The sequence below is a fragment of the Gymnoscopelus braueri genome (genome assembly GCF_963280865.1).
Source record: "Gymnoscopelus braueri genome assembly, chromosome: 16".
NCBI classification, from domain to species: domain Eukaryota; kingdom Metazoa; phylum Chordata; class Actinopteri; order Myctophiformes; family Myctophidae; genus Gymnoscopelus; species Gymnoscopelus braueri.
In genome coordinates this window covers 32,433,424-32,459,819 of record NC_137616.1, presented here as the reverse complement: position 1 = coordinate 32,459,819, position 26,396 = coordinate 32,433,424, and the positions used below count along the sequence as shown (strand labels likewise).

Sequence of the window (26,396 nt, the reverse complement as noted above, 5' to 3'; positions counted from 1 at the left end):
TGTTAAACAGGTTTAATATTTTTTTAGACAGAGACTAGCGTTTGATGCGCGCGCGTGTGTGTGTGTGTGTGTGTGTGTGTGTGTGTGTGTGTGTGTGTGTGTGTGTGTGTGTGTGTGTGTGTGTGCATCGGTGAGAAAGACAATAGGCTGGGAGACAATCTGAAAGGATAAACAGAGAAACCTGTCTCTATCTCTTACAATGGAACCAGCGACCGCAAATCACAGACAATGAAGAGATGGGTCACTGAATATGCGCCACGACCAAAGTGTTCCCTCTCAAGTAAAAAAATGCATCCATTGCTCACATACAATGTAACCGAAGCCAAGAAACACTGTGACACAGTGACAGCTCAATAGAGGGTTAGGGTTAGCAGTATTTCCAGAAACAAAAAGAACATTACAATGGGCTACCATAGTATTACAGTTAATTGAACTAAAAGTTATTTCTCTCTCCTCATGGCAACTGGGTACTTTGAGGCCCCAGGCTAAACTGTGCAGGATCTCATAGCTGTCCTAGTAACTATGGTTAAAGGGTCTACACCATGAAAATCACTTTTTTCTTGTTTTTTTGTATTTTTTGGGGTCCCCAGTGTCTCTTGTACCCCAAAAAATGTTTTTTTTTTAATTCAGTCATTCCTTCTCATTTCATGGATTTCCAGAATGGGCGTGTCTGAACAGGCGATCTCAGAATGGAAATGTTTATGATGTCATAAACATTAATGATGGCAAACCCAATGTTAAATGAAAAGTGCCCGAATCGCTCCGAAACTTTTTCTAAGTGGGGGTCTACGAACAAATACTTCGGGCTCGGATTTTGGCTCCGCCCCCCGGAAGTGGGTGAAACAGGCACCTCAAACACTTGGTGGAAATGTTCAAAGTGTTTTTTTTTCGATTTTGTATTTTTCTTAGATGCTTCTTTTTATGCAGAATTTTTCCATTTTTTTTTTTTTTAAATAATTTTCTAAATATTTTTTTTTATTAACAGACAGAATTGCTCAGTAGCCCCCCCCTGCACAAGAGGACGTTTTGGTATTGCAGCTGAAAGTGCTGTATAAGCCAGAGACAATTGACTTGGGATGAGTATATCTGAGTGATGATTTAGGCTCAAACCTTTTGAAAAAGGTTTGAGGGACATACACCATATGATATTAAATATCAATTTTTTTTTTTTATTCATGGTGTAGCTCCTTTAAATTGTATAGATGGGTTTCTTGTCTAATTCTCCGTAACATACTCACTATGGGATATCAGCGCCCCCTGGCGTGATGCAGAGCTACATACCATAAACTCCCGGGCCATTCATTGGCTGAGAAGGGTATGTCACGTGTCCGGTAAACCGGAAGAGGTATAAAACCTCTTGCGTGACGTGGCTCATCCTCTTTCGCTTCTCTGCATGGCAGATGCTACAGCTACAAGACATACCTCAAAGACCAAACTTTACAAACTTTGTGAATTAGACCGAAACCAGCTTTAGCCCACTCGGGTGGTACTTGTACTGACCCACGGGTTTTCCTCTACTGCAAAAAAAAAAAAAGTTTATTATTCTTTCCGCTCCCGCGGCTCTCTTATCTTTTCTTTCTATCTGAAATCAAGTTTTCCTCCTTTTACTTTCCTCGTGTTTAGCCGGCCGGCTAAAGGCTAATAGGTTAGCTCCATGGAGGCTCCACGTTCGTGCGGGCTGACGCCACGGTGCCGCTTGCTGATCGCCGCGGACGACCCTCACGGGTTTTGCATCTCCTGCCTCGGGCGACGGCATGCCTTCGAGGCGAAGCACTTCCGTGGTGCACCGGGAGGTTGCGACGACTGCGCCCGGTTCTCCAGGCGTCGCCTCGAGCGCCGTCTAGACAGGGCCGACGAACTGGCCCCAGGCGGCAGCGCCGTAGCGGATCCAGCCCGCATGGACACCGGCCCAGGTAACGTGGGTGGTAGCGCCCACCACGTGCGCCCTCATCCCACAATGGGCCCTCCAGCTGCGGGCGGTCCCAGCAGCAACCGCTCGCAGCAACACCAGAGTGCGCCGTCGCAGCAGCTCCAGTCTGCTACACCCTCCGTGCCGCGCAGCACTCCACCGGCCGCCGCAGCTGTGACCGGGGGAACCACCCGGGTGCAGCTAGCTAGCGGCGCTTCATCCCCCTCTTCCCAGCCGCTCTCTCCGAGGCCGCAGCAGGAGTACCGTGACAGCGGGGCTTCGCCTTCGTTCAGCGACGTCTCCGACGACGGCAGCGCCCACAGCATGGACGAGGGGGCGGAGGAGGGTGAGATACTGTCGTTCCAGGGGGCTACCGGAGCAGCCGCCTCCAGCCCTCGTCAGGACGACGACCTCGGGGCTTCTGGCGGTCAGCTGGGGCCCAGCTGGCCGGACGCCCAGGAGCTGGAATCCGATCCCGCAAGGCGCGACGAGCCGGTCTCGGCTATCATCGATAGAGCCTTGCTCAGATGTGGGCTCGTTCGCCCGATGGAGGAGCGTGCATCCTCCACCGGGCAAGATGACGAGTACCAGGGCTTGGCTCCCCAGGATCAGCGCGCGCAGAGGTCCAAGAAAGTCCCGGCCGCGCTGGGCTTCGCCAACGCCCTCATGTCCACCTGGGAGGTCCATTCCGAGCCGCATCGGCTGGGTTTCCCCCTCGAGGTGGTGGACGCGCCGAAGTTGGGGCTCATCGCCTGTCCCCCCATGGACCCCGTCCTGGCCCAGGGCATCATGGACCAGCGTCATCCAGTGGCCCTTACTCCCGACCCGCACTTCACCGATCCCCAGGAAAAGGCGATATCCGTGGCGGTGAAGAAGGCGTACAAGTCAGCAGCGCTGGCGGCGCGCGCGCTGAACATGGTCGCCATTCTCCAGGGCTCGACAGCTAAGCGGCTAGCCGAGCTAAAAGAGGCGTGGGGCGACGACGCTGAGGAGCTGGAGGCCCTTCAGCAACTGACCATTAAGGTCACTCGTCACGCCACAGCCTGGGTGGGGAAGTCCATGGCGGACAGCGCGGCGATTGAGAGGGCTCGTTGGCTCGGTCTGGCCATCTTCCGTCACGAGGTGGTGGACGCAAAGAAAAGCGTCATGGCGCTCCCGCTGAAGCCAGACAACCTCTTCGCTGGAGCGTCGGAGTTCCTCCGAGTCTCCACCGACTCACGGAAGGCCCAGAGGGAAGCCGCGGCGGGGGTTCTGGAGCCAGCCCCTCCTCCGTCTGCGAGACCCCGCAACGAGAGGCCCGCGGGCAGAGGTCGTTCCTCCTCCTCTCGCCGAGGGTCCAACACTTCCCGCTCCTCTTCAGCCCAGGCGAGCTCGCGGGACAGACCGCAGAGCAACGCGGGCAATCGTGGCAGAGCTTCCCCCCGCCAGCCACCCGCCTCTACCAACACAAACACCGTAGGAAGCTCCAGCCGACCTCCACGTCGCAACACAGGAGGGAAGCCTCGTGGCGGGCGGGGTAAGTGACATTGTCTCGCCGGTTCACAGACCGGCTCAGCCCGCTGTTCCGCCGTTCGTGTTGGGGAAGAGGACCGTGGCTTTTCAGGCCTCGTTGGACAGAGTCGAGGACGGCTCCACGAGTGCCAAGAAACTTTGTTGTGTTCAGAGTGTGGACGATTTATGTGTGCAGAATGTGGACGTTTTAATAGTACAGCGCAATGTTTCAGTGAAAAGTGCCCTGTATGTACCTCCTTTTTCTCTGCGAAAGAAAATAAATGTACCGAATGTTACAAACAGTCTCGTTCTTTCACATGGCATAGGGCCTTGGAGCAGAGGGGTCCCCGTCTCGCGGGCCCCTCTGTTCCAGCGCCCTTACTGTATGGGCCAACAAGGCCTGGAGCCCCCGATTTCCGGGGCTCCAGGTATTGCTGGGGGTCCCCATGTGCATGCATTAAATCTATGTCATCTTCCCATAAGCCCAAAGTGCCTGGGGCCCCCGTTTGCCGGGGCTCCAGACACTGCTGGGATACACTCTGTAAATGCATTAAGTCGATACCATCATTCCATGAGCCCACAAGGCCGGGAACACCCGAACCCCGGTGTTCCAGGCATTGTTCGGACAACATCTGTGCATGTTTTGGGTCATATGAAGGTAATCGGAAAGGTATTAAACAAACCGACGCCGCCTTTGTCCACAAGAGGGCGCCAAAGCGCCAGTGGAACAGGGTCACGTCGGTTTTACCACGGTTCTCCGTTTACTACTCACTATGGGATATCAGCGCCCTCAGGCGATGAGACAGAGCAACACACACGCTCCCGGTGCCAATACTGATTGGCTAAGGGTATGTCACGAGTCCGGAAGACCCGGGAGTATAAAGCTCCCTCGTGACGTAGGCTCTTCCTCTTTTCTCCACTCTGCAAGCGAATGCGCAGAAATTCACACACAACAAAGCAAGAAAATTTCAACTTTAACCCAACGCGGGAATACGGAGTATATCCCCACGGGAAAATCCTTGCAAAATAAGTTTTCTCCCGGAACTTATTATTAAGTATTTATTTATTTACCTATCCTCTCAGTTTTCCTTATTTCTTGGTCTGTTCTGGAAAAGCCGGTTAGCTGAAAAAGCCGGTTAGCTGCTAACACCGGTTAGCAGCTACTAGCTCATTCATTCATTCAGTGGCTAGGCTAATACTAGCAGCTACTAGGCTACGCTACTGGCTAGGCTTTAGCCTGTTGTTTTCCCAGACCGAGGACCAAGATGGAACCACCGAGGAGTTGCGGGGTCGCGGAATGCGACCCCCTCATCGCCGCAGACGACCCCCACCGCGTCTTCTTCCACTGCTTGGGTGTCGATCACGCGTTCTGCGCCAGGACCCACCCGGGTGAGACAGATGCGTGCCCTAACTGCACAAGGTTAACCGTTTCTCAACTTGACGCTCGGCTCGTCAGGGCTAGGACCCTGGTCGGCTGGACTAGACGAGATAACGGTGAGACCGCCATCGCCACCGGACCGGGGACCCCAGTCGGGCAGCACGAGCGGCCCCCCGGCTCATGGGACCCCCACCGGTGCCGATGCCAAAACTAGAGCGTCAAGCGTCCACGACGCTGACGCCACCTCCCGCCGCTGCTGCTGCGATGGGGGCTTGTCCCCACCGCAGCATGCTAGCAGCGGCCCTCCCTCCCCCCTGCCAGCGAGGAGTCGATGGCTCTTCACGATGACGACATGGCGGAGGACGGGGAAGATTTCCTGGAGCTCCCGTCGTACCAGGACACCCAGGAGGTGTCCACGACGAGCCCCGGACGGGGAGAACCTCCCGCAGCCACCGAGGAAGAGATCCTCGAACCTGTGGCGGCTGGTTTCAACGAATGGCTAGCCTCACTAAGCAACAGGTTGTTAGCAGCGCTGTTCTAGCTTAGCTTGCTAGGACAACACCAGCTCGTTAGCCTCTTCAGAGCCGGCGTCTGTACCACGAAGAACGAGGCTACAATCGGGTGCTTTGAGACGCATAAAGGGTTTTCATAAGAGTATGTTGAACTGTTTATGCTGTTTCCACTGTTCTGTGTTTTATTCTGTTCCATTAAATTTTCCCAAAATACACAAGCACACTATCCAGCCCCGGTCAGGAGGTCACGACGCTAGGGGTCCCTGGGGGTCCCCGGGCGTCGATGCCCTCCTCTATAAGCCCATTGTGCCTATCAGGCCTGCCTTCACAGCATGATAGACAATAATGGGATACTTCTCTGCCTGTTTTCGACAACTGTCGGGGTGCATCGATGCATAGGGATCACTAGGTGGTCCCCGTGTTGATAACCACCCCTTATAAGCCCAAAGCGCTTGGAAAGTCCCTTGGTGACTTTCCAAACGCTGCTGGGATGAATACTGTGCATGATATGAACAAGACAAAGGTAATAAACCCATTGCTAATTCTATATGCCAGTGTACATGGGTCACGCCAAAAATTTTCCAATTCTACCATCCATCCGGCAGAGGGCGCCAGAGGCCCACTGTGGGAAGGAAGGTTTGCAAGATGGCGGCGCGGGTCGAAGGTCACCCCAATATTTACAACCTGCCAAGCACCGTGTCACGCCAGCCTCTGGAGGGCGACAGAGTGCTTCCTTCGGTGGAGGTGGCTCCGTCGCTTCCTTTAGCCAGGCCAAGAAGCCTAGACAAGATGGCGACGGACTTTGTAAACACAAGGGAGCAGCGTGGAATGCTTCCGTACTCAGTCACGTGACCCCCACGCTTGCACGGGCCCCGTGGGTTAGGTGTCGACGTCACCTGTTTCCATGGAAACGGATGTCAACGTCTCTTCACTCTTGGTGAGTTAGCCGTGACTATTACTAGCTATGGTATGCTAGGTTGGCATAGCCTCCAGTCAGGATGCTGTTGTTTTCACTTAGTGGCTGACTAGCCTCACTAACATCGACACAGTTAAAGAGCAGTGTTGTTTTGGTGCAGTGCTTAGACAGTCCCCTAAAACAACACGTGGTGGCCATAGCTCTCCTTCGTTCTTGGTTAGCCAAACAACTACAGGTAGCAGCTAAAGGCTAAAGGCGACCTGTAGCTAGGCTAGACTAGACCAGGCTAAGCTTACAGGCTAAGCTAGTTAGCCCTTTGTCTACACTACCACGATGGAGGCTCAGGTTCACTGGGTGCCTTGAGACAATTAAACATAAAGGGTTTTCATAAGAGTATGTTAAACTGTTTATGTTGTTTTACACTGTCTTTGTGCTTTATTTTGTTGCATTAAAAATGTACTAAAATACACAAGCACATTATCCAGCCCCGGCCAGGAGGTCACGACGCTAGGGGTCCCAGGGGGTCCCTGGGCGTCGAAAGCCTCCTCTATGAGCCCATAGAGTCAGGCTGATGTTGTTTCACTTAGCGGCTGACTAGCCTCACTAACATCGACACAGTTAAAGAGCAGTGTTGTTTTGGTGCAGCGCTTAGCCAGTCCCCTAAAACAACGCTGCGGTGGGCATAGCTCTCCTTCGTTCTTGGTTAGCCAAACAGCTACAGGTAGCAGCTAAAGGCTAAAAGCGACCTGTAGCTAGGCTAGACTAGACCAGGCTAAGCTTACAAACTAAGCTAGTTAGCCCTTTGTCTACACTACCACGATGGAGGCTCAGGTTCACTGAGTGCTTTGAGACACACATAAAAGGTTTTCATAAGAGTATGTTAAACTTTTTATGTTGTTTTACACTGTCTCTGTGCTTTATTTTGTTCCTTTAAAAATGTCTTAAAATACACAAGCACGTAATCCGGCCCCGGTCAGGAGGTCACGACGCTAGGGGTCCCAGGGGGTCCCTGGGCGTCGATGGCCTCCTCTATGAGCCCTTTGTGCCTGACAGGCCTGTTTCACAGCATGGCAGACACTAACGGTCTCTAATGGACGCCACAGTACGAGTCCGCTGGACCACGTGGCGACGTCATCGGTCCCCGTGGAAATGTGCACGTTGCCCACGGGACTGATAACAGCAGCGCCCCCTCCCGACTCGCTCGCTCGGTGAGCAGCTTTTGGGAGGGTTGCAATCCGAATCTGTTTTTATCCCAGTACATCAGCGTTGCACTGTGTTTACTGGTTAAGCTCAGTACGGCAGTGACACACTGTGGTTGTACTGGCCAGGCTCCCCTGAACAACAACAACACATTGTGGTTGAACTGGTGTGTTTTCCACATGCCTTGTGTTACTTCCTATGTCAGACGAGTGTGTCTCTCTCATGCGGAAGATAAAAGCAGCCACGACTCTAAGAGAGAAGGTTCTCTCTCTCTCTCTTGAGCATGAGCGTTACCAGAGAAATATCTACGAATCAGAACCGATTGGGTTTCTGTTCAAAGCTTTTTCTGGTGAGAAAAAGGGGGGGGGGCGTACGGCCCTTTCTGAATCTGAAGGGCCTCAACAAGTATCCATTTCTTGGTTGACGACCGTAAAAGCTGTTGCAAAACGGTACATCAGGGGCACTGATGGGCGGGCATCAACCTCTAGGTTGCTTGCCTCCACGTTCCAGTCTGGCCTCCACACAGAGAATTCCTGCACTTCGGCTACAAAGGGGAGTGTACGAGTACACGGTTTTTCCCTTTGGTATGTCATTGAGCCTGCGAGTGCTCGTGCAGTGTACCAATGCGGCCATAGCTCCACTGCGGCGACAGGGGATCGGTCTGTCGACTTAACTTCGACGACTGGTTAATTGCTGGCTCAGAGGAGGAGGTGGCACGGCACACGGCCGTGGCCCTCTCCCACCTGACGTCGCTATGTTCACAATCAACGTCCAGAAGAGCGTTCTGGTTCCATCTCAGCGGACCACCTTCTGGGGGATCTCGCTGGACTCGAACACGCTCAGAACGCGGCTGTCCAAGGGCAGGTTAGACAGCGTCTTAGCTTGTGTGAGGTCTTTTCGCGTAGGGCGTCAAGTCACTTACAAACTAAGCATGCAGGCGGTGAGTCTCATGGCTTCAGTCATTCACCTAATCCGCTTGGGCAGGTTCTACATGAGACCTGTATAGAGGTGGCAGCGGGCTCTTCGGATCCCACTCACCTCAGGCTTTCAGCAAGTGGTGGTGTTTCCAGGGTGTCGTGGAGACACTCGGATCGTGGTCGCAGGTGGCTTTTCTGTCCCAGGGGGTCAGTATAGGCGCTGTGATATCACAGAAGGTCATCACCACGGACGCCAGCCTCACGGGGTTTTTTCTCGCTCTCAAACAGTTCGGTGCTCGGTTTCCGGGTTGTTCTGTCTCAATCAGAACATACAACACCGCGACCATGTGCTATGTCAACAAGCAGGAAGGTTTGGCCTCCCTGGTGTTGGACGGATTGGCGTGCGAGATGGCGCTGTGATGCGACTCACGTCTCGCGTCCATTCAGGCGTTCCAGGTGCCGAGCCTCCTGAACGAACTGCTTTGTGCTTTCCCACCAATAGAGCTGATCCTCCCCATGTGGGGGAGGGTCAGGCTCCGAGGGTTGTTGATGTTGCTGGTGGCCCCAGCATGGGACACGTAGAGGTCAGGAGATAAGCTCCTCTCCTTCACGACGTGCCTTGGGCCCTCCTTGTCGGCAGGGAGGGGGGACGCCCTCAGGACCTAGACCTATGGGTCTGGCCCATGAGAGGGTGAATTTGAGCTCGTGTGGCCTTCCCCCTGACGTGATGGCTACCATCCAGGGCGCAAGGGCCGTGTCCACGAGGAATGCTTACGAGGTCAGATGGGGGTTGGAACAGTCACCAGTGGTGGTGGCTTTCCAGGCCTCGATGTATAGCATTCTTACTTTCTGCAGGGAAGGCTAAATCAGGGTTTATCCTTCTCGACGGTGAAAGTGTATTTGGCTGCCATTTCGGCTTGCCACCTAGGTTTCGACGATGGCAAGACGGTGGGTCAGCATAACTTCGTGCGCCGATTTATGAACGGCGCCAGAAGGGCTAGACCGGTCAACAGGCCACTGTTCCCAGTCTGGGAGTTGACGGTGGTGCTGGAGGCACTGTGCCGTCACCCGTTCGAGCCTTTTGAGTCTATGGACCTGAAGGTCATTAGTCTAAAAACGGTCCTTTTGGTGGCCCTGTCCACGGGTAAACGGGTCAGTGACTTGCATGCGCTCTCGGTGAGCCCGGAGTGCATGAATTTTCTGAACAACGACAGGAAGGTTTTGCTTAAACCAAACCTGGCGTTCGTTACAAAGACCGGGGTGGTGGCCCCAGATCCGGTTGAATTGGTGGCTTTGCATCCGCCTCCCTTCGCTTCGGCGGAGGACAGGCGGTTACATTGCCTCTGCCCGGTGAGAGCTTGAAGCTCTATTGCCAGAGGACGGCGGCCAGTCGCTCATCGACACAACTCTTTGTCTCTTTTGGCGTGGGGGTTCAGAGGAAGGCGGTCACCAAAGCGACGCTTTCTAGATGGATCCGTGATGCCATTAAGCTGGCTTATGTGAGTAGTGGTGTCCCTGTCCCGGGGGGTCTGAGGGCCCACTCTACTAGAGGCATGGCTACGTCCTGGACTCTCTACAAGGGAGCTTCGATCCAGGAGATTTGTGCGGCTGCAAATTGGTCGTCGCCGTCGACTTTTGCGGCCTTTTACAGTCTGGACGTGGCGGCGTCATCAATGGCGCACGCTGTCCTGGGTGTGGCTGCTGCCTCCAGGTCAGTGGAGGATAGGGAGTAGGCTTGGGGCCTTTTCTCCATATCTTCCGACTTCCTCTTTAGGTTTCCTTGGGACCAGCAGGGCTGTGTCTTGGGGATAGGGCCCTGCTCCTCATTATTATGAGGTGGACTGTGTCTGCCTGTTAGTAAATAGGGCAGACTCTAGAGTTTGTCAGGGCCTACTCTTGTTATCTATCCCGCACCCCAGCCCGGTGGGCTGGGGGGGCGCCCAGGGGCCGTGAGGTCGTGGACCTATGGCCTGGGGGTCTTAGGTCACGTCCGGGGGGGACGTGACCTAGGAGCTGAGGGGCGTGCGGGGTTGTCAGGGTTGTGTGGCTCATTACCTCAAGGGGGGTTTATGAATCCCATAGTGAGTAGTAAACGGAGAACCGTGGTAAAACTAGAGGTTACGAATGTAACCCCGGTTTTAGTAGGTTCGGAGTTTACTACTCACCAGACACCCCTTTCTGTGCGCATTTGGCATGCAGAGAGGAGAATGTTAAGAGGAAGAGCCTACGTCACGAGGGAGCTTTATACTCCCGGGTCTTCCGGACTCGTGACATACCCTTAGCCAATCAGTATTGGCACCGGGAGCGTGTGTGTTGCTCTGTCTCATCGCCTGAGGGCGCTGATATCCCATAGTGAGTAGTAAACTCCGAACCTACTAAAACCGGGGTTACATTCGTAACCTCTAGTTTTGCCTTTCGCCTCACAGGCTTCCGTCTCACGGGATGCAGCGAAACGCCACTGTGGACCGGATGTCTTTGAGTCAGACAGAGCGGGCCTCTGTCTCCGCCATTTTGGAGGGACAGATGCCCCCTCTCTCGCAACGCGTCACGATGGGCGGGCCACGTTCGCTTGTAACGGGCGACAACGCATCCCTTACGGGGAGGAGGGTTTTGTCGCCTCACAGGCTTCCGTCTCCCAGGTTGCAGCAGCACGTCACTGTGAACCGGAAGTACTTGGCTCAGAAAAGGCGGACCTCGGTCCCCGCCATCTTGGAGGGACACTTGCCCCCTTTTCCACACCGCCTCTCGAATTACAGGCCACGTTCGCCGTTTCCGAGCGACAAAACATCCCCTACGGGGAGGAGGGTTTTGTCGACGCTACGTGCGGAGCCTTTGGGCTCCGACGGGGGGGCGACGGCCAAGGTAGGCTTAGTTCGGGCGGCCCCGTTTGTCCGGGTGACAGCGCCGTCGGTTTCCATGGAAACAGGCAGCCGGCGCGGGCGGACAAACCGGATGTTGACGTCAGTCACCTCAGGGTTAGCACCGCCGGCGGCAGTAGCAACAGCGTCACTGCTCCCCATGGCAACCGTCCCCATAGCGACGCTCCCACTCTCCGAGCGGCCGGTGACGTCACCGGCCAACCCACTCGCTCGGTGTGTGGAGGAATGGAAGATTTGCAAGCCAAATCCTTGGGTATTACGCACAATACAGAAGGGTTACAGGTTGCAATTTTCCAGAAAACCCCCAATGACGGACAAAGTGTTGTTTTCCAAGGCCACAGGTCCAGCGGCCAGTACTCTGAGGGGGGAGGTTGCCTCCCTTTTGAGCAAAGGCGCTGTCACGGAATTACTTCCGAACCAGAACCGACTGGGTTTCTATTCGAAATATTTTCTGGTGGCAAAGAAGGGGGGGGGGTGCGACCCATTCTGAACCTGAAGGGTCTCAACAAATACCTCACGGTTTTCCATTTTCGAATGCTGACAACCGCTGCGCTTTTACGCACCGTGCGTCTTGGGGACTGGTGGACGAGTATCGATCTCAAGGATGCTTATTTTCACATTCCACCGCACAGGAAGTTCCTGCGCTTCGGGTTCGAGGGGAGGGTGTACGAGTACAATGTCCTCCCGTTTGGAATGTCTCTCAGCCCCAGGGTGTTCGTGAAATGCACGGACGCAGCCGTGGCTCCACTGAGGAGGCAGGGGATCCGGTTGTCCACTTACATAGACGACTGGCTCCTGGCGGCGGGCTCGAGAGAGGAGGTGATGCGACACACGCGCGTGGCAGTCGCTCACCTGACGTCCCTAGGTTTCATGATCAACGCCAAAAAGAGCGTACTGGTTCCGTCTCAGCGGACCACCTTCTTAGGGATCCTGCTGGACTCGAACACGCTCATGGCGCGCCTATCCCAGGACAGGGTAGACAGCTTTTTGGCGTGTGTGAGATCTTTCCACGTGGGGCGTCCAGTCAGTTACAGACTGTGTATGCGGGCGGCGGGTCTCATGGCCTCAGCCATACACCTGGTCCGCCTAGGCAGACTCTACATGAGACCTTTCCAGCGGTGGATGTTGGCGCTAGGGATCCCATCCACTATGGGTTCGCGGAAAGTGGTGGTGCCTCCACGGTGCGTGGAGGCTCTCAGACCATGGTCACAGGCGCCCTTTCTGACCGAGGGGGTCAGTGTGGGGGTTGTGACGTCACGGATGGTTATCACCACGGACGCCAGCCTGACGGGATGGGGGGCCGTCCACGAAGGCCGCTCGGCCAGAGGGGTGTGGGACTCCAGTCTACGGGAGGCTCACATCAACTATCTGGAACTAATGGCGGTTTTTCTCGCCCTCAAACATTTCGAGGCTCACATCCGCGGTTGTCACGTCGCTATCAGGACGGACAACACCACGACCATGTGCTATATCAACAGGCAGGGGGGCTTGCGCTCCCAAGTGTTGGACAGCCTGGCGTGCAGACTGACGCGTTGGTGCGATTCGCATCTCGCGTCGATTCGAGCTTCACATGTGCCGGGTCTCCTGAACAGCGGGGCGGACTTACTGTCCAGGGGCGAACCCCGGTACGAGGACTGGTCCCTCAAGCCGTCGGTGGCGGACCTGATCTGGGCCAGGTTTGGCCGGGCGCAGGTCGATTTGTTTGCCTCCGAGGAGAACGCGAAGTGTTCTCGCTTTTTCTCGGTGAGGGTGGGGGACCGTTCACTGGGCATGGACGCACTAGCCCACGACTGGCCGGACGAACTGCTGTATGCGTTCCCGCCACTGGACCTGATCCCCTCAACACTGGAGAGGGTGAGACTTCAGGGTCGGTCAGTGCTGCTAGTGGCTCCGGCATGGGGCGTGTGGAGGTCGGAGATAACACCTCTCCTCTACGCCGAGCCTTGGCCCCTCCCGCTGTACAGGGACCTACTACGGCAGGGAGGGGTCGACATCTTCCACGAGAGACCTCAGGACCTAGACCTGTGGGTTTGGCCCGTGAGAGGCAGACCTTGACTTCGTATGGCCTGCCCCCTGACGTGGTGGCCACCATCCAGGGGGCAAGGGCCCTTTCCACGAGGTCCGCGTACGACGACAGGTGGAACCTGTTCGTGGCATGGTGTCTGAGTCAGTCACCGCCGGTTGAGGCCTTTCGGGCCCCGGTACGCAGCGTCCTCATGTTCCTACAGGAAAAATTGAGGCAGGGTCTGGCTTTCTCGACGATTAAGGTGTATCAGGCGGCCATTTCCGCGTGTCACGAAAGTTTCGATGGCATGACGGTTGGCCAACACCCGATGGTGCGGGGGTTCATGAACGGCGCCAGGCGGGCCAGGCCGGTCTCTAGGGCTCTGTTCCCGGCTTGGGACCTGACGGTGGTGCTGGGGGCGCTTTGCCTCCCACCGTTCGAGCCTTTGGAGTCAGCGGATCTGAGGATCGTCAGCCTCAAAACGGTTCTTTTGGTTTCCCTGACTACAGCCAAACGGGTCAGCGACATACATGCGCTCTCGGTGAGTTCGGAGTGTATGAGGTTCGTGGGTGACGACAGTAGGGTTTTGCTTAAGCCAAACTTGGCGTTTGTCCCCAAGAACGGGGTGGTCACCCAGACGCCGGTTGAGCTGGTAGCTTTTCATCCGCCGCCTTTCGCTTCAGCGGAGGATAGGCGGCTACACTGTCTTTGCCCGGTAAGGGCTTTGAGGCTCTACTGCCAGAAGACGGTGGCCGGCCGATCGTCGTCGCAGCTGTTTGTCTCCTTCGGCCCGGGTGATCAGAGGAAGGCAGTGGCTAAGGCGACGCTTTCTAGATGGATTTTGGATGCCATTAAGCTGGCCTACGTCAGTGGTGACGTTCCAGTTCCAGAAGGACTGAAGGCTCATTCTACTAGGGGCGTGGCTGCTTCCTGGGCCCTCTCCAGGGGGGTTTCGGTCCAGGAAGTGTGTGCGGCCGCAAACTGGTCGTCACCTTCAACGTTTGCGGCTTTCTATAGCCTGGACGTGGCAGCAGCGTCAGTGGCGCATGCTGTCCTAGGGGTGGCGGCTGTCTCTAGTTAGAATGGGGGGAGCTAGGCTGGTTTTGTTTTTAACCTGCCTTTTTTCTCTTCCCTATCTTCCTTCTCTTGAAGTCCCCTCGGGACCACCTGTGGTAGGTCTCCAGGGGAGGAGGGCCCCTGTTTCCTTGTTTCACTTAAGGAACGGTGTTGTGTCCCCTACCTTCCTTCTCTTAAGTCCCCTCGGGACCACCTGTGGTAGGTTCCCAGGGGAGGAGGGCCCTGTTTCCTTGTTTTCACTTAGGGGACAGACTTGTGTCTGTCCATTAGTTGAATAAGGCAGACTTGGTCTGTCAGGGTCCTTTTATTAACATCATATACCGCACCCTGGCCCGGAGGGCTGGGGCGCCCGTGAGGCCGAAGGTCACGTCCAGGGGGACGGGGCCTTATGGCTAGGGGGCGTGCGGACCTGAGATTCGGTATGGCTATAAGCCCCAGGGGGGTTTATGCATCCCATAGTGAGTATGTTACGGAGAATTAGACAAGAAACTCAGGGTTACGGATGTAACCCCGGTTTCTTTAGAATTCGGAGTAACATACTCACCTAACACCCCTGTTTGTGTGCATCTGCATGCAGGAAGCGTGTTAAAGAGGATGAGCCACGTCACGCAAGAGGTTTTATACCTCTTCCGGTTTACCGGACACGTGACATACCCTTCTCAGCCAATGAATGGCCCGGGAGTTTATGGTATGTAGCTCTGCATCACGCCAGGGGGCGCTGATATCCCATAGTGAGTATGTTACTCCGAATTCTAAAGAAACCGGGGTTACATCCGTAACCCTGAGTTCTCAGCCACGAACGGCAACCATCTGAGAAGTACTGTACTGTAATGCGCTCTTAACTACCTCTGTGCCCTTTTCAACAGTCTGTTATGTCATTATTTGTGGTTGTATTGTAAACCGTGTCTGTTTGCCACATTAACCTTACAGCATGAAAAGGATTTGACTAGAATAGAATAGAATACCTTCTATTACCTTCTTTCATTATTAAATCAAGTGGAGTTCTTAACCACTTGACCTCTCTATACCAAATGTTTTCTGCAAATATTTTCACCAAATGTTTGCCCCAGAATACGACCACTAGGGTTTATGTGATTAAAGGGTCACTGCAGTGTGTTTCAATTATTGGAAAATATAAAGTTCAATGAGATTGTGTATACCTTTAAAAGATACAGCTGATAACCTGTTGGATTACATTATCTTCCATTTACAAATCAAACTGTTTAATGTGTGAAATGTGTAAAAAAAAAAAAAAGGACTGGGCCTTTTTCTGGTCTCAGACTAAAACAAATTGCAGGTTGAAAAGGCTTTTACTGCTCCTAGTCAGGGCAGGACTTTCAGGGAGGCCACGAAGGCCATGGCCATCGTTGCCCCTCAGTTTGGCCTTGTGCCCCTAAAAATGGCAGGCCCTGAGGCCACGGTGGCCTTAATACCCCAGCTGACTGTACCACTTTCTCCTCTGTCTCTTTCTTGTCAATATGTAGACACCAGTGTCTCTATCTTGTCATATAGACACCAGTGTCTTTTGTTGAGATTCTGAACTTAACTCCCCTTCTATAAACCAATCCAGTAACTTTGCAGGGCTGAGCATGAATTCCATAATTTATTTATTTCACTGCAGATAGTCGACATATTGATTTTAAAGTCATCCTGAACCCTTAAATTCAATTAATTATTTCAATGGACTAAAATCCTGTTTTATTTGATGGCCTTCCTGCCCTGGCATTTGGCCTTTGTGCCCTCAAAACATGGACAACACCAAAGGCCAAGTGGCATTGCCCCTAAAATTGTGAAATTCCAGGCCTGCTCCTAGTATTGATAAATTCTTGTATTGTATGTCCGTATTATGTCTTGATGAATTGAATAAACAGGGCCACAAAGGAAACAATCCCTCAGGGCTTTTTGAGCAATCATATTAGCATTATTGTAAACTGTACCTCTGTGCTTTGCAAAACACCTAGTCAACTTCTCCCTGAGGCTAAGGAGAGTGCCCCAACTCTGGCCTCTCTCTCTCTCTCTCTAAATGTACTTAGTTACTTTCCACCACTGATAGCTACTCACCTCCTCTTTCAAGCTGAGCCTGGAGCTAAGTGTGGTTCAGTGGGTACTATTATGTAAGCTAATGAAGCAACATTTCAGAAATACCCTGGCAACTTTTACCTACAAACTTAGCTAGTTTTAAATGGTATTTGGAACTTTTAGCAATTGAAAAGTGACTCAAACGCTAAAATAAGCCTACAGAATGCACAGTCTCCCTCTTAACTGACACAAAACAATGGTCTGTCTTGCCTCCTGCAGTGCATTGTGTGATGTCAGTTGTAGTAGTCACAAGTGAGCCCAGCAGCAATCACTGTTGGCTGACTGACTCAAGTATGCTGCAGCTGCAAGTTGCGTGCCATGAGTGGTGTAACGCAACTAAGTACATTTACTCAAGAGTTGTCATGGTGAGTGACAGGTGAGGACCCAGAATCAGAACAATGGAGGCAAGCTTCACTTCACATACAGACACATGACTGAAATATGATAACATCGATCTAACCGAGATTTTAAGGAACTAATGGTTTAAAAAGACACAAGACTAACCAGACACAGGTGAAACTCAAGGACCATCAACACAGGGATTGGCTGGTAGACTAACAGGACACAGGTGGAGAAAACAAGTAATCACAGGGAGGTGAGACAAATTGCCAAAACAGGAAACATGAGGACATCACTACATATAATAAAAGTATAAGGAGTACAAGTACTGTAATTAAGTAAAACTAGTAAATTCCCGGTGAATTGCGCAGGCGAAAGTAGTTGCAAACGTGGGGTTATCACGTTTGCACCAGCATATAATAATACAGCGTCAGTTATTAATTAATGTGGCCTATGTTTTGTAATAATAATTAAATCTGCAAAGTAATGAGTAACTAAAGCTGTCAAATAATTGCAGTAGAGTAAAAAGTACAATATTTCCCTCTGAGATGTAGAGTAGAATTTTAAATGAGCATGAAATGGAAATAATCAAGTAAATTAAAAATACTTCAAATTTTCATTTGAGTAAAGGTAGCATAATAGTTGTCAGATCCCTTCCTTGTTCATGTATTTGTTCATGATGATGGGGTTTCCCCATTAGTTTCCTGGTTTGTTCCTTCTCTTGTTGAGTATGTGGTTGTTTATTTGGTATGTGTGTCACACTAGTGTTAACAATAAGAAAGCACTGAGGATTTATTAGATATTCTTCTGGCAGTGTGATTACAGCACGGCAAGTTATCTGTGATGTGAGGCTGGCAAGTGTCGGTGTTTACCTTGGCAACATAACTCGAGTCAAGAACTTGTTTGGCTCAGTTGCATGCCACTGTAATTACCTATTATCATTTGCCTTTGTGGTAGCACTTAATCACATAATGCCTAGCATCCCTATTCTTCGCATGTCATAAGCAGGTAAACAATCGTAACATTTTGGAAGAGATTTGGTGTAGAGGGGAAGAAGGAGGGGACCAGTAGGCCTATAGACCCACATGGGAGACCTCGGTTTCAAAGTATAGAGGTTTAAGTGGTGATGTACTGATGCTCATATACTTCATAGATTGTAAGTGTTCACATAATGCTCTTTTAGCCCAAACTGCCAGACCCAGCAGATTCAGCTGCAACAAGCCCGTTGGCCCCAGACACCACTCAACCACCGTTGTCAAGTAATTTCCATGGGGTGAGCTGCTACAGGCATTTATTTCCTGCTATAAGTCAGAGATTCTCAAACGTTTTCAGACCCAAAAGAGAAATTTGGTGTGTCCCCTGGACCCAAACTTACAAAAATGCATTATGAATTAATCATTAAGCCCTTCTTCAAACATAGTGAAAATAGCATCGCCATGCAACACGATGTGAGCTTGTAGATTTGCTACTTTCACAATTTTTTATTTATAAAAAAAAAGAACATTTACATTTATTTTAGCAATTTAATTGTAAAATTCTGAAAATGTTTGAAACGTTTTGGAGGAAAAACAACTATAAGAAAGGGGGGATGGGATATTTACTTGTGACCCATTTTTATGGGTCACAAGTAAATATCGTATTTTGCAGGGGACCAGACAGAGATGTTTGGGAAACACTGCTAAATTATGTGATGTCATTGTGACATCATTGCATAATGACGTAAAACTGCGTCATTACATATAATGACGTTACTCAAACTGACTTGTTATTCTGTCAAATTTGTGATGACCGGCTCTTTAGGAATGGATTTGGATGAGGCAGCGACCTACAGTGTAATGGCTTCAGAGATAACAGGCAGTGTTTCTGTGTCCCTGCACCCTCTGGTCATCCTCAACATATCGGACCACTGGATACGCGTCCGATCTCAGCAAGGGCGACCGATGCAGGTGATCGGAGCCCTTATTGGGAAGCAGGAGGGTCGAAACATTGAGGTGATGAACTCCTTTGAGTTGCTGTCCCACCCTGTTGATGAGCAGCAGGCACATACTATCGACAAGGAGTATTACTACGCCAAGGAAGAACAATTCAAACAGGTCTTTAAAGACATGGAGTTCCTGGGCTGGTATACCACCGGGGGCCCCCCTGACCATTCAGACATCCACATCCACAAGCAGGTGTGTGAGATCATCGACAGCCCTCTCTTTCTCAAACTCAACCCGATGACCAAACAGACTGATCTTCCTGTTAGCGTATATGAGTCTGTGATTGACATAATCAACGGCGAGGCCACCATGTTGTTTGCCGAGCTCACCTACACTCTCGCCACGGAGGAGGCAGAGAGAATTGGAGTCGACCACGTAGCTCGCATGACGGCCCCCGGCACGGGGGAAAACTCAACGGTGGCTGAACACCTCACGGCCCAACACAGTGCGATCAAGATGCTTCACGGCAGGGTGAAGGTCATCCTGGATTACGTCAAGGCAGTGGAAGCAGGAGAGGTGCCGTTTAATCACGAGATCCTGCGAGAAGCCAACGCCCTGTGCCATAGACTGCCTGTCCTCAGCACTATAGAATTCAAGACTGATTTCCATGATCAATGCAATGACGTGGGCCTCATGGCCTACCTGGGCACCATCACCAAGGCCTGCAACAGTATGAACCAGTTCCTCAACAAGTTCAACATCCTATATGACAGACATGGCAACAGCCGAAGGATGAGAGGAATAATGCCCTTTTGAGTCACAGAGGGAGTGAGATAGAAGACCAAAAGAGAGGTCAGAAGATTTTTTATTCTTTTGCTTTTTGTTTTTGTTTTTCTGGCGGGGTGTTATTGACTCAGAAGATCCTGGGAGAGTCTAAGTGCTGCGAGACTTGACAATGTACATTAACCAGAATGTCATTTTATCCACTTTTCTTTGTTTTTGTTTCTACGTAACAAATCTGATGATTTAAAACGAGACACGTACACACGCACTCACATCACAGAAAGACCCTCTTATTGACGGTTACCCTCTTTTATAGGCACACCTTAAACATTTTTTTACTGGCCATCCATCTTAGTGAAAAATATGATTTAAAATGGGTTAATTTAGATTTGTTTATTATCTCCACCAGTAACAGCATCATGAACAAGGAATGTCCCAGAAAACCACCACTGCCCAGTGGTGGAAGATTACACAAGTAAAAGTAGCGATATAACAGTAACAAGTAGTATTCAGCGTTTTACTTGAGTAAAAGTACACAAGTATTGGCATTGGTATCAAAATATACATTCAGTAACAAAAAAGTGCACAACTTTTTCAAGATTTGTCAAACTTTTTCAGCAGTTCTACAAGCTCACAACACATCACGATGTGACACGTGAGCTTGCAGATCAGCTATTTGTGAATAGACAAAGTTTAAAATAGGGCTTAACTGGTTAGATTTTGTATTCATGATCTAAATCTACAAAGTAACTTTCAACTAAAGCTGTCAAATAATTGCAGTGGAGTAAAAAGTACAACATTTGCCTCTGAGGTGTAGTGGAGAAGTGTATTGAACAATGAAAAAAGTAAAGTAAAATTTCCTCCAAATTGTTAAAGTACAGTACTTGAGTAAATGTACTTAGTTACTTTCCGTAAACGATGATTACGTCCTCAACCAGTCCTGAACCAGGAAGGGCCTGCAGGGAAAACCCCCAGTGTACTGTAATTGTGGGGTAGGAAGTAAAAAGTACTGTACATTCTAATAGATAAAATCAACATGTGAAAAGCCACGTCATGGCAGTCTTCCTGAACCTACAATTTACTTACAGCTCGCTCCTGACAGGTATTAGCTCTACAGTATGTTCCAACATGGGTGGGTTTGTGCTGTACTGTTGCTGTAACTGTTCTGATATCAATGTCTATAGTGCACTTATAAGCATCATCATCTGCTTAAAACAATGCATAATTATAGTTAAAAGCACTCAAACATATTCATAATGCTTTATAACATTAGAAATCATTTTATAATGACTTATAAAGTCAGGTATCATATTATATTAAGATACGTTTTTGCAAGGATCATAGTGTATAATTCTCATAGTTGTAATGCATTATAATAATTTTATAATGCATTCTTATCACTGTTGTAATGCATTATAGTGTTATTTTAAGTCAGTCATGTGTTGTTCTAGCATATATTAGACTGCATACACTTATAGAAGTCATTATAAAAAGCTTTTTTAAGTTATGATTGTTGATATAAAGGTATTATGAGTATGTGAGAGCTTATAACTATATTCAGTCTTATAAGATGATTATAATGCTTTATAAATATATTTAACGCATTAGAGACATGTGCTTCATAGAAAGTGTTACTGAAACAATTTATAGAGCACTTATCAAGTGCTTTACAAAAAACTGAAGACAAATCTAATCAAACAACAGAACGAAAACAAGACATTGTGTGCAAAAAGAGCAGTGTAAAATGAAAACATTAAGAGAGCCAACAATACAATTTCAACGCCTAAATTATGGTTTAAACATTTGTGTGAGTTGTAGAAGCCTGCTTACAGCTTTTCAAAGTCTTCTCAAAGCTCTGAGCAGCTGAATGAGCAGAATGATAAATTCAAATTGTACAGTGACTCATATGATCTGTATGTGTAGGATAATAGTAAAGACATTCTCTCGCTATTAATCACTGTTTCCGTGTTGACCGTGTGCATTGTTTTGAGACTATTCATTTAGTAGGCCTATCCCGCTGAAACACGCGGAAACAAACGCTGTCCTTTATTCTGTAGGCTACTGTATTGCTGAATAGGAACTCCCCTGTGGCTTGGTGGAAAACAGTCACAACACACACACACACACACACACACACACACACACACACACACACACACACACACACACACACACACACACACACACACACACACACACACACACACACAGTAACACTAAGGCTGTTGTGTACTGTGCATGTGTTAAACTTCAGAATCTGATCTGGTGATCTCAGATATGCACAAAATGTGTCTGTTTTGATCTGTAAAGCCCTTTGAGACTGTAACAGTGATTAAGGGCTTTACAAATAAACATGCATGGAGCTGAATTCTTAACACAGAAAGAAAACCTCTGCCTGTCTGTTCCCACCCCCCTATGGAATAACTCCTATGGTAACTGTCTTAGCCATGACCTCCATCGCTCACCTGACATGGAACATGATACTGTAGAGATGTAGTGATAGGATAAGCCAGCTATGCCACCCTTGATCAAATTACCATACACGAGTCGAAAGAGGAGAGCAAACCCAGAGAGTAAGCGCATAACATAAACAAAATAAACAGAGAACCTGCTAGGGGAAGGCCTGGGGGTAGGGTATGGGTGGTTCCCAACCTTTTCTGCATCAGGGCCTACTTAAAAATCTTGAAAGTGTACATCAGTGTATATACCAATGTATGCTTTAAGTTGTTATTTACTGCACGTGGCCCACCCTTCTGACTACTTAACTTAAGTGGTCAGATGGGTGGACCGTGAAGACTTTAAAGATTTTCAAGTGCCCTGAATCAGATTTATATATCACTATGAATCCCATATCCTTTTTTTTTATTTTTTATATGAATGTTATATTATCATTCAAATCTTGCCATAGGACATTCACTGTGAGGTGGCAACTTATACCATTGGTTCTCAAAGTGGGGTCCAGGTACCCCCAGGGGTCCTTGTGGGGGTACTAGGGGGTCCCCAGCAAAATGTGTTAATAAAGCACAATCATTTTAACCCCTTTATCCATATTTTATACTTTGGCTATTTTTGAAAGATTTACAAAATGTGTGCAAATCTTTAAATATATATTTTTTAAAGCGAACATTTGTAACTCAAATCTTTGCTTCTGGGGGTCCCTGGAACTAAATATTTTGAGATGGGGGTCTGCGGCCAAATTCATATCATTTTGGGGGTCCTTGGCACAAAAAGGTTTGAGAACCACTGGCTTATACCACTGAGCCACCATGCAGCTTCAAGCCATTCTTTTAATAATGAAATACAAATACAAATCTGTTACAAAAATGACTAAACCCACAGTGTTATGACAAACGTGTTGAGCTTTAATTGTTTTTTAAGAGGTTACATAGTAGTAAACATACTGGTTACACGTGTGAAGTTCGATGAAAACCGCCACTGGGCGGAGCGCATGTGCATTTCAAACCTCACCCCTGTCCTCTTAGAATCATATATATAGAAAATATATAGTTCTCAAGTCCTGCACTTGGAGTGTCTCCATAGAAACATGGAGAGAGCAAGCTCATGAATCATCATCATCATCATCATTATCATCATCATCGTCTTCATCACCAACCACCATCATAATGACAATTCTCTTTTTTATCACCACTCTTAACGTCCCATCATTTCTGCAGTGTTTGCAGCAGTGCAATCAAATCCTCACACTTCAATCATTCTGGAATACTTTAGCTAAAAATCCAGGGATGAGTAATTCCTCCCAAGTATCCGAGGCCAATCGGTGAGTTGGTAAGCTTGATAAGACCGGCTTGGTGAGAAAAGACGGTTCCAATGCTCGTCTGCTCTCGCCTGTTATAGTTCAATGCCAACATGCGTCAGAGCAAAATCATCTTTGAAGTTTTGTTTCTTTTTTTTGGGTGGTGCCTTGTGTAGTGGTTGTTTTTTCTTTTTTTTTCTTCTTCTGATTATTATTTTAAGAACGTGGAAATCGGAAGCAAATATTGAGAGTACATTAAGTTTACTGCCTTGTTTGAATCAAGTACCACAAATAGACAGATTTCAAGTAGAGTAATGGAGTATGCATATCTTACATCCCTGGCAAGGTCTTTTTTTTCTCCTTTCTTTTCTTAAAATCACACCAAGCAGGGAAAAAAAAAGTCTGAATGCCCGGGAAAACATACCGTACATTGCTGTAATCAAAACAAATATACACTATAAATGAAAAATAAAAAATATTCAAATAAATGTAGAAAAAAGTTAGTTAACAGCATTTAAAGGTATTAAAAACAAAGTCAATGAAGTGGCAGAGAGAGGATGAGAAAAGGTCATATTCATCCTTCTCCAACAGAAGAAAAAAAAGAAACAGAATTTAGTGCATCAATATTGTTACACATACTATATCACATTGAGCATGTAGTGACATACACCTGCATGAAAAAGAACCGATCACCAGCGTCTCTCTCTCCTTGACACACACAATCTCTCTGTGTCTGAATAATAACAATAAAAAACACACAGACATGACGCATCAAAATGTATCAAGAACACTTTTTCAACGCTACATTGTTGAGGCGAGGAGCTAGCAGTGACTTAAGTCTTTAGTGTGCGTACTGGTAACAGTAAGTGTGGTACGCCGTACACTGTACAATCCTGAGTGTTCTGTTCATTCAACTCGAGAGTATACAAATGTAAACAAACGGACCCGGTTACACTTTGTACACTCTCTCCGAGTTACAAATGGATAAATTATCACTGAGGATTCTACTGCGTGCTGTCCACATGAGTTCCGTCAGTGTTAAAACCTGCCAAAGCCACGTATCTAAACATCCTTTTTTAAATTTTAGATATATAGCTTTGGTTCCAGAGAAACAGGCCAGGGAAAAGAACATTTCACCCACCCCGACCGGTCCTGTAAATTGTATCAGAGTTCAAAGGCAACGCCATGTATCTGATTTCAGCACTAGATTATTCCAATCTGAATAGAATATTCAGATATCAGAAATGTAATCTAATATTGTAGTAGTAGACTTTGGTTGCCGAGTAGAGAGCATTGCACCCCTGATATTTTGCTATTGTTTGTGGCATTTAAACAAATCTCTCAGAGCGATCATAATATTAATAATATATTTCAAAATTAGATTAATCAATATCAATCTAATATTTAAATACCATACCATTATGCACATTGACATTGACATTAATATTGAAGTGAATATTCCATGTTAATATTGAATATTAATTAAATTAATATTCAACATTAATCTGATATTCAGGATACAGTGCTTTGTTTGCAGGGAGGCAAGTCAGGGCCTAGATCGGTGGTTCTCAACTCACAGGGCTAATTTACACCTGGCACACCTGGTGAATTCAGTTAACCTATCTAGTATAGCAGAGGAGAAAACAAGCAGTAGTCCCTGGAACTGGAGTTGAGAACCACTGACCCCTGCTGGTTTGGCAGAGTGGTTACAAGCTATGGCGCAAAGAGACTGATGTAGGCAGCAAAGATAGAGAAGAATGAACAGGGGTGGAGGGTGGAGGGGTTTGTAAATAGTGATTTTACAACATCAGGCACATGACTTCATTATACATATACATATACATATACATATACATATACATATACATATACATATACATATACATATACATATACATATATATAATTTATATGGTTTGAACTTAGCTGAGGTGTATTTGATTCATCTTCCAAGAATTTGCAAGAATAGTGTTGATACCTACATGTACAGTATACCCAGTCCTTTACTAACATGATTGCAACAATTTAGAGGATGTTAATGTTTTGTTGTGTGCGATGAACATTAGCTGAATGAACATCCCCCCAAATGGATACAGAGCCATTTGAAATGAAACCCTTAAATTGCACAATGAACCCAAAATGGTGACATTTTTCATCTACATTGCCTTTACAATGTACCCAGGGTACCCAGGCCTCATGTAGAGAATTGAAGAGCTGAAAGCGTTATATTGGATATCCAGAAGGCAATATGATACGGATATGGGATGGTAAAGAGGACTGTGGTGACAGGTAGGTCAGCCTAGGGAGGAAATAACCCCACAGAGATTCATTTGGTCTTCCTTAGACAAGGGGGGGGGGGGGATTTTTGACCAAAAGGAAAGACAAATCAATTGGAGAATGAGACATCTCTTGGTCTTTTGATCCCAGAATGTTTTGCGGATTATGCAACAAGCAGCCCATCTTTAATCGACTGACTCTCCCTTATGTTTTTGTGTCTCCTCCCGGCCTTGCTCCGCCACCCCACCCAACTATAACAGGTCGGGGAGGTGACAGTAGACAGAGTCAAGCAGGGTCTGGCTGGCCTCCTGGCTCTTCACTCCGGCGATCTCAAACAGGCGGTCCAGCTTGTCCTCGGCAGAGGGGATCTCCTCGATGGCGTGCAGCTCGTCTGGGTTCAGGATGTGCAGCATGTCGTCGAAGATGGGCTGCAGGTCACAGGGGTCCAGACGCACCTGCCTCAGCACCGTGTCCTTTTTTTCTGCAGGTGGGGGAGGAAAGGGAGGATGATGCTCATAGCACGGCACCGAGTGCCACGCTATGAGCTTGTAGATCTGCTATTTTTGAAAAATCGTGAAAATGTGTGCAAATCTTTGAATATGTATATTTTTTTAAGCGAATTTTTTTAGCTGAAATCTTTGCTTCTGGGGGTCCCTGGAACACAATATTTTCAGATGAGGGTCCGCGGCCAAATACATACAATTTTGGGGGTCCTTGACATGAAAAAGATTGAGCACCACTGATATAGAAACATACGTTTTTCAGAATACTGTTGGGATTTAGGAAACATGTAGAATCGGCTTCAGGTCTTAATGGGTTAAAGATGTGACTCAATGTACTTCCAGAAGGGGGCACTAGACACACACACACACACACACACACACACACACACACACACACACACCCCTTATACAAGGCCAACGTTGCCTAGCATCATTTAAAGCAGTAGTTAAGTGTC

General features: G+C 48.7%; 3 protein-coding genes across 3 annotated transcripts in view; 1 reads left to right on the top strand and 2 right to left on the bottom strand.

Annotated features, from left to right (window-relative positions):
* LOC308103827 (uncharacterized protein) overlaps window positions 1-26,396 on the bottom strand; it is a gene marked incomplete at its 5' end in the record, with an annotated part of 236,042 nt that overhangs the window by 103,044 nt on the left and 106,602 nt on the right. The window lies entirely within an intron of this gene.
* LOC308103643 (COP9 signalosome complex subunit 6-like) lies at window positions 18,526-19,493 on the top strand. The gene has a single exon (XM_080453733.1). The coding sequence runs from the start codon at window positions 18,538-18,540 to the stop codon at window positions 19,438-19,440; it is 903 nt and encodes a 300-aa protein (XP_080309859.1). The 5' UTR covers window positions 18,526-18,537; the 3' UTR covers window positions 19,441-19,493.
* Window positions 22,693-26,396, bottom strand: part of LOC308103642 (tumor necrosis factor receptor superfamily member 21-like) — a 60,162-nt gene continuing 56,458 nt past the window's right edge. The window contains exon 6 of the mRNA XM_080453732.1: window positions 22,693-25,919. Coding sequence (XP_080309858.1) covers window positions 25,690-25,919 — 230 coding nt within the window. The 3' untranslated portion in view covers window positions 22,693-25,689. The remainder of the gene's footprint in view (window positions 25,920-26,396) is intronic.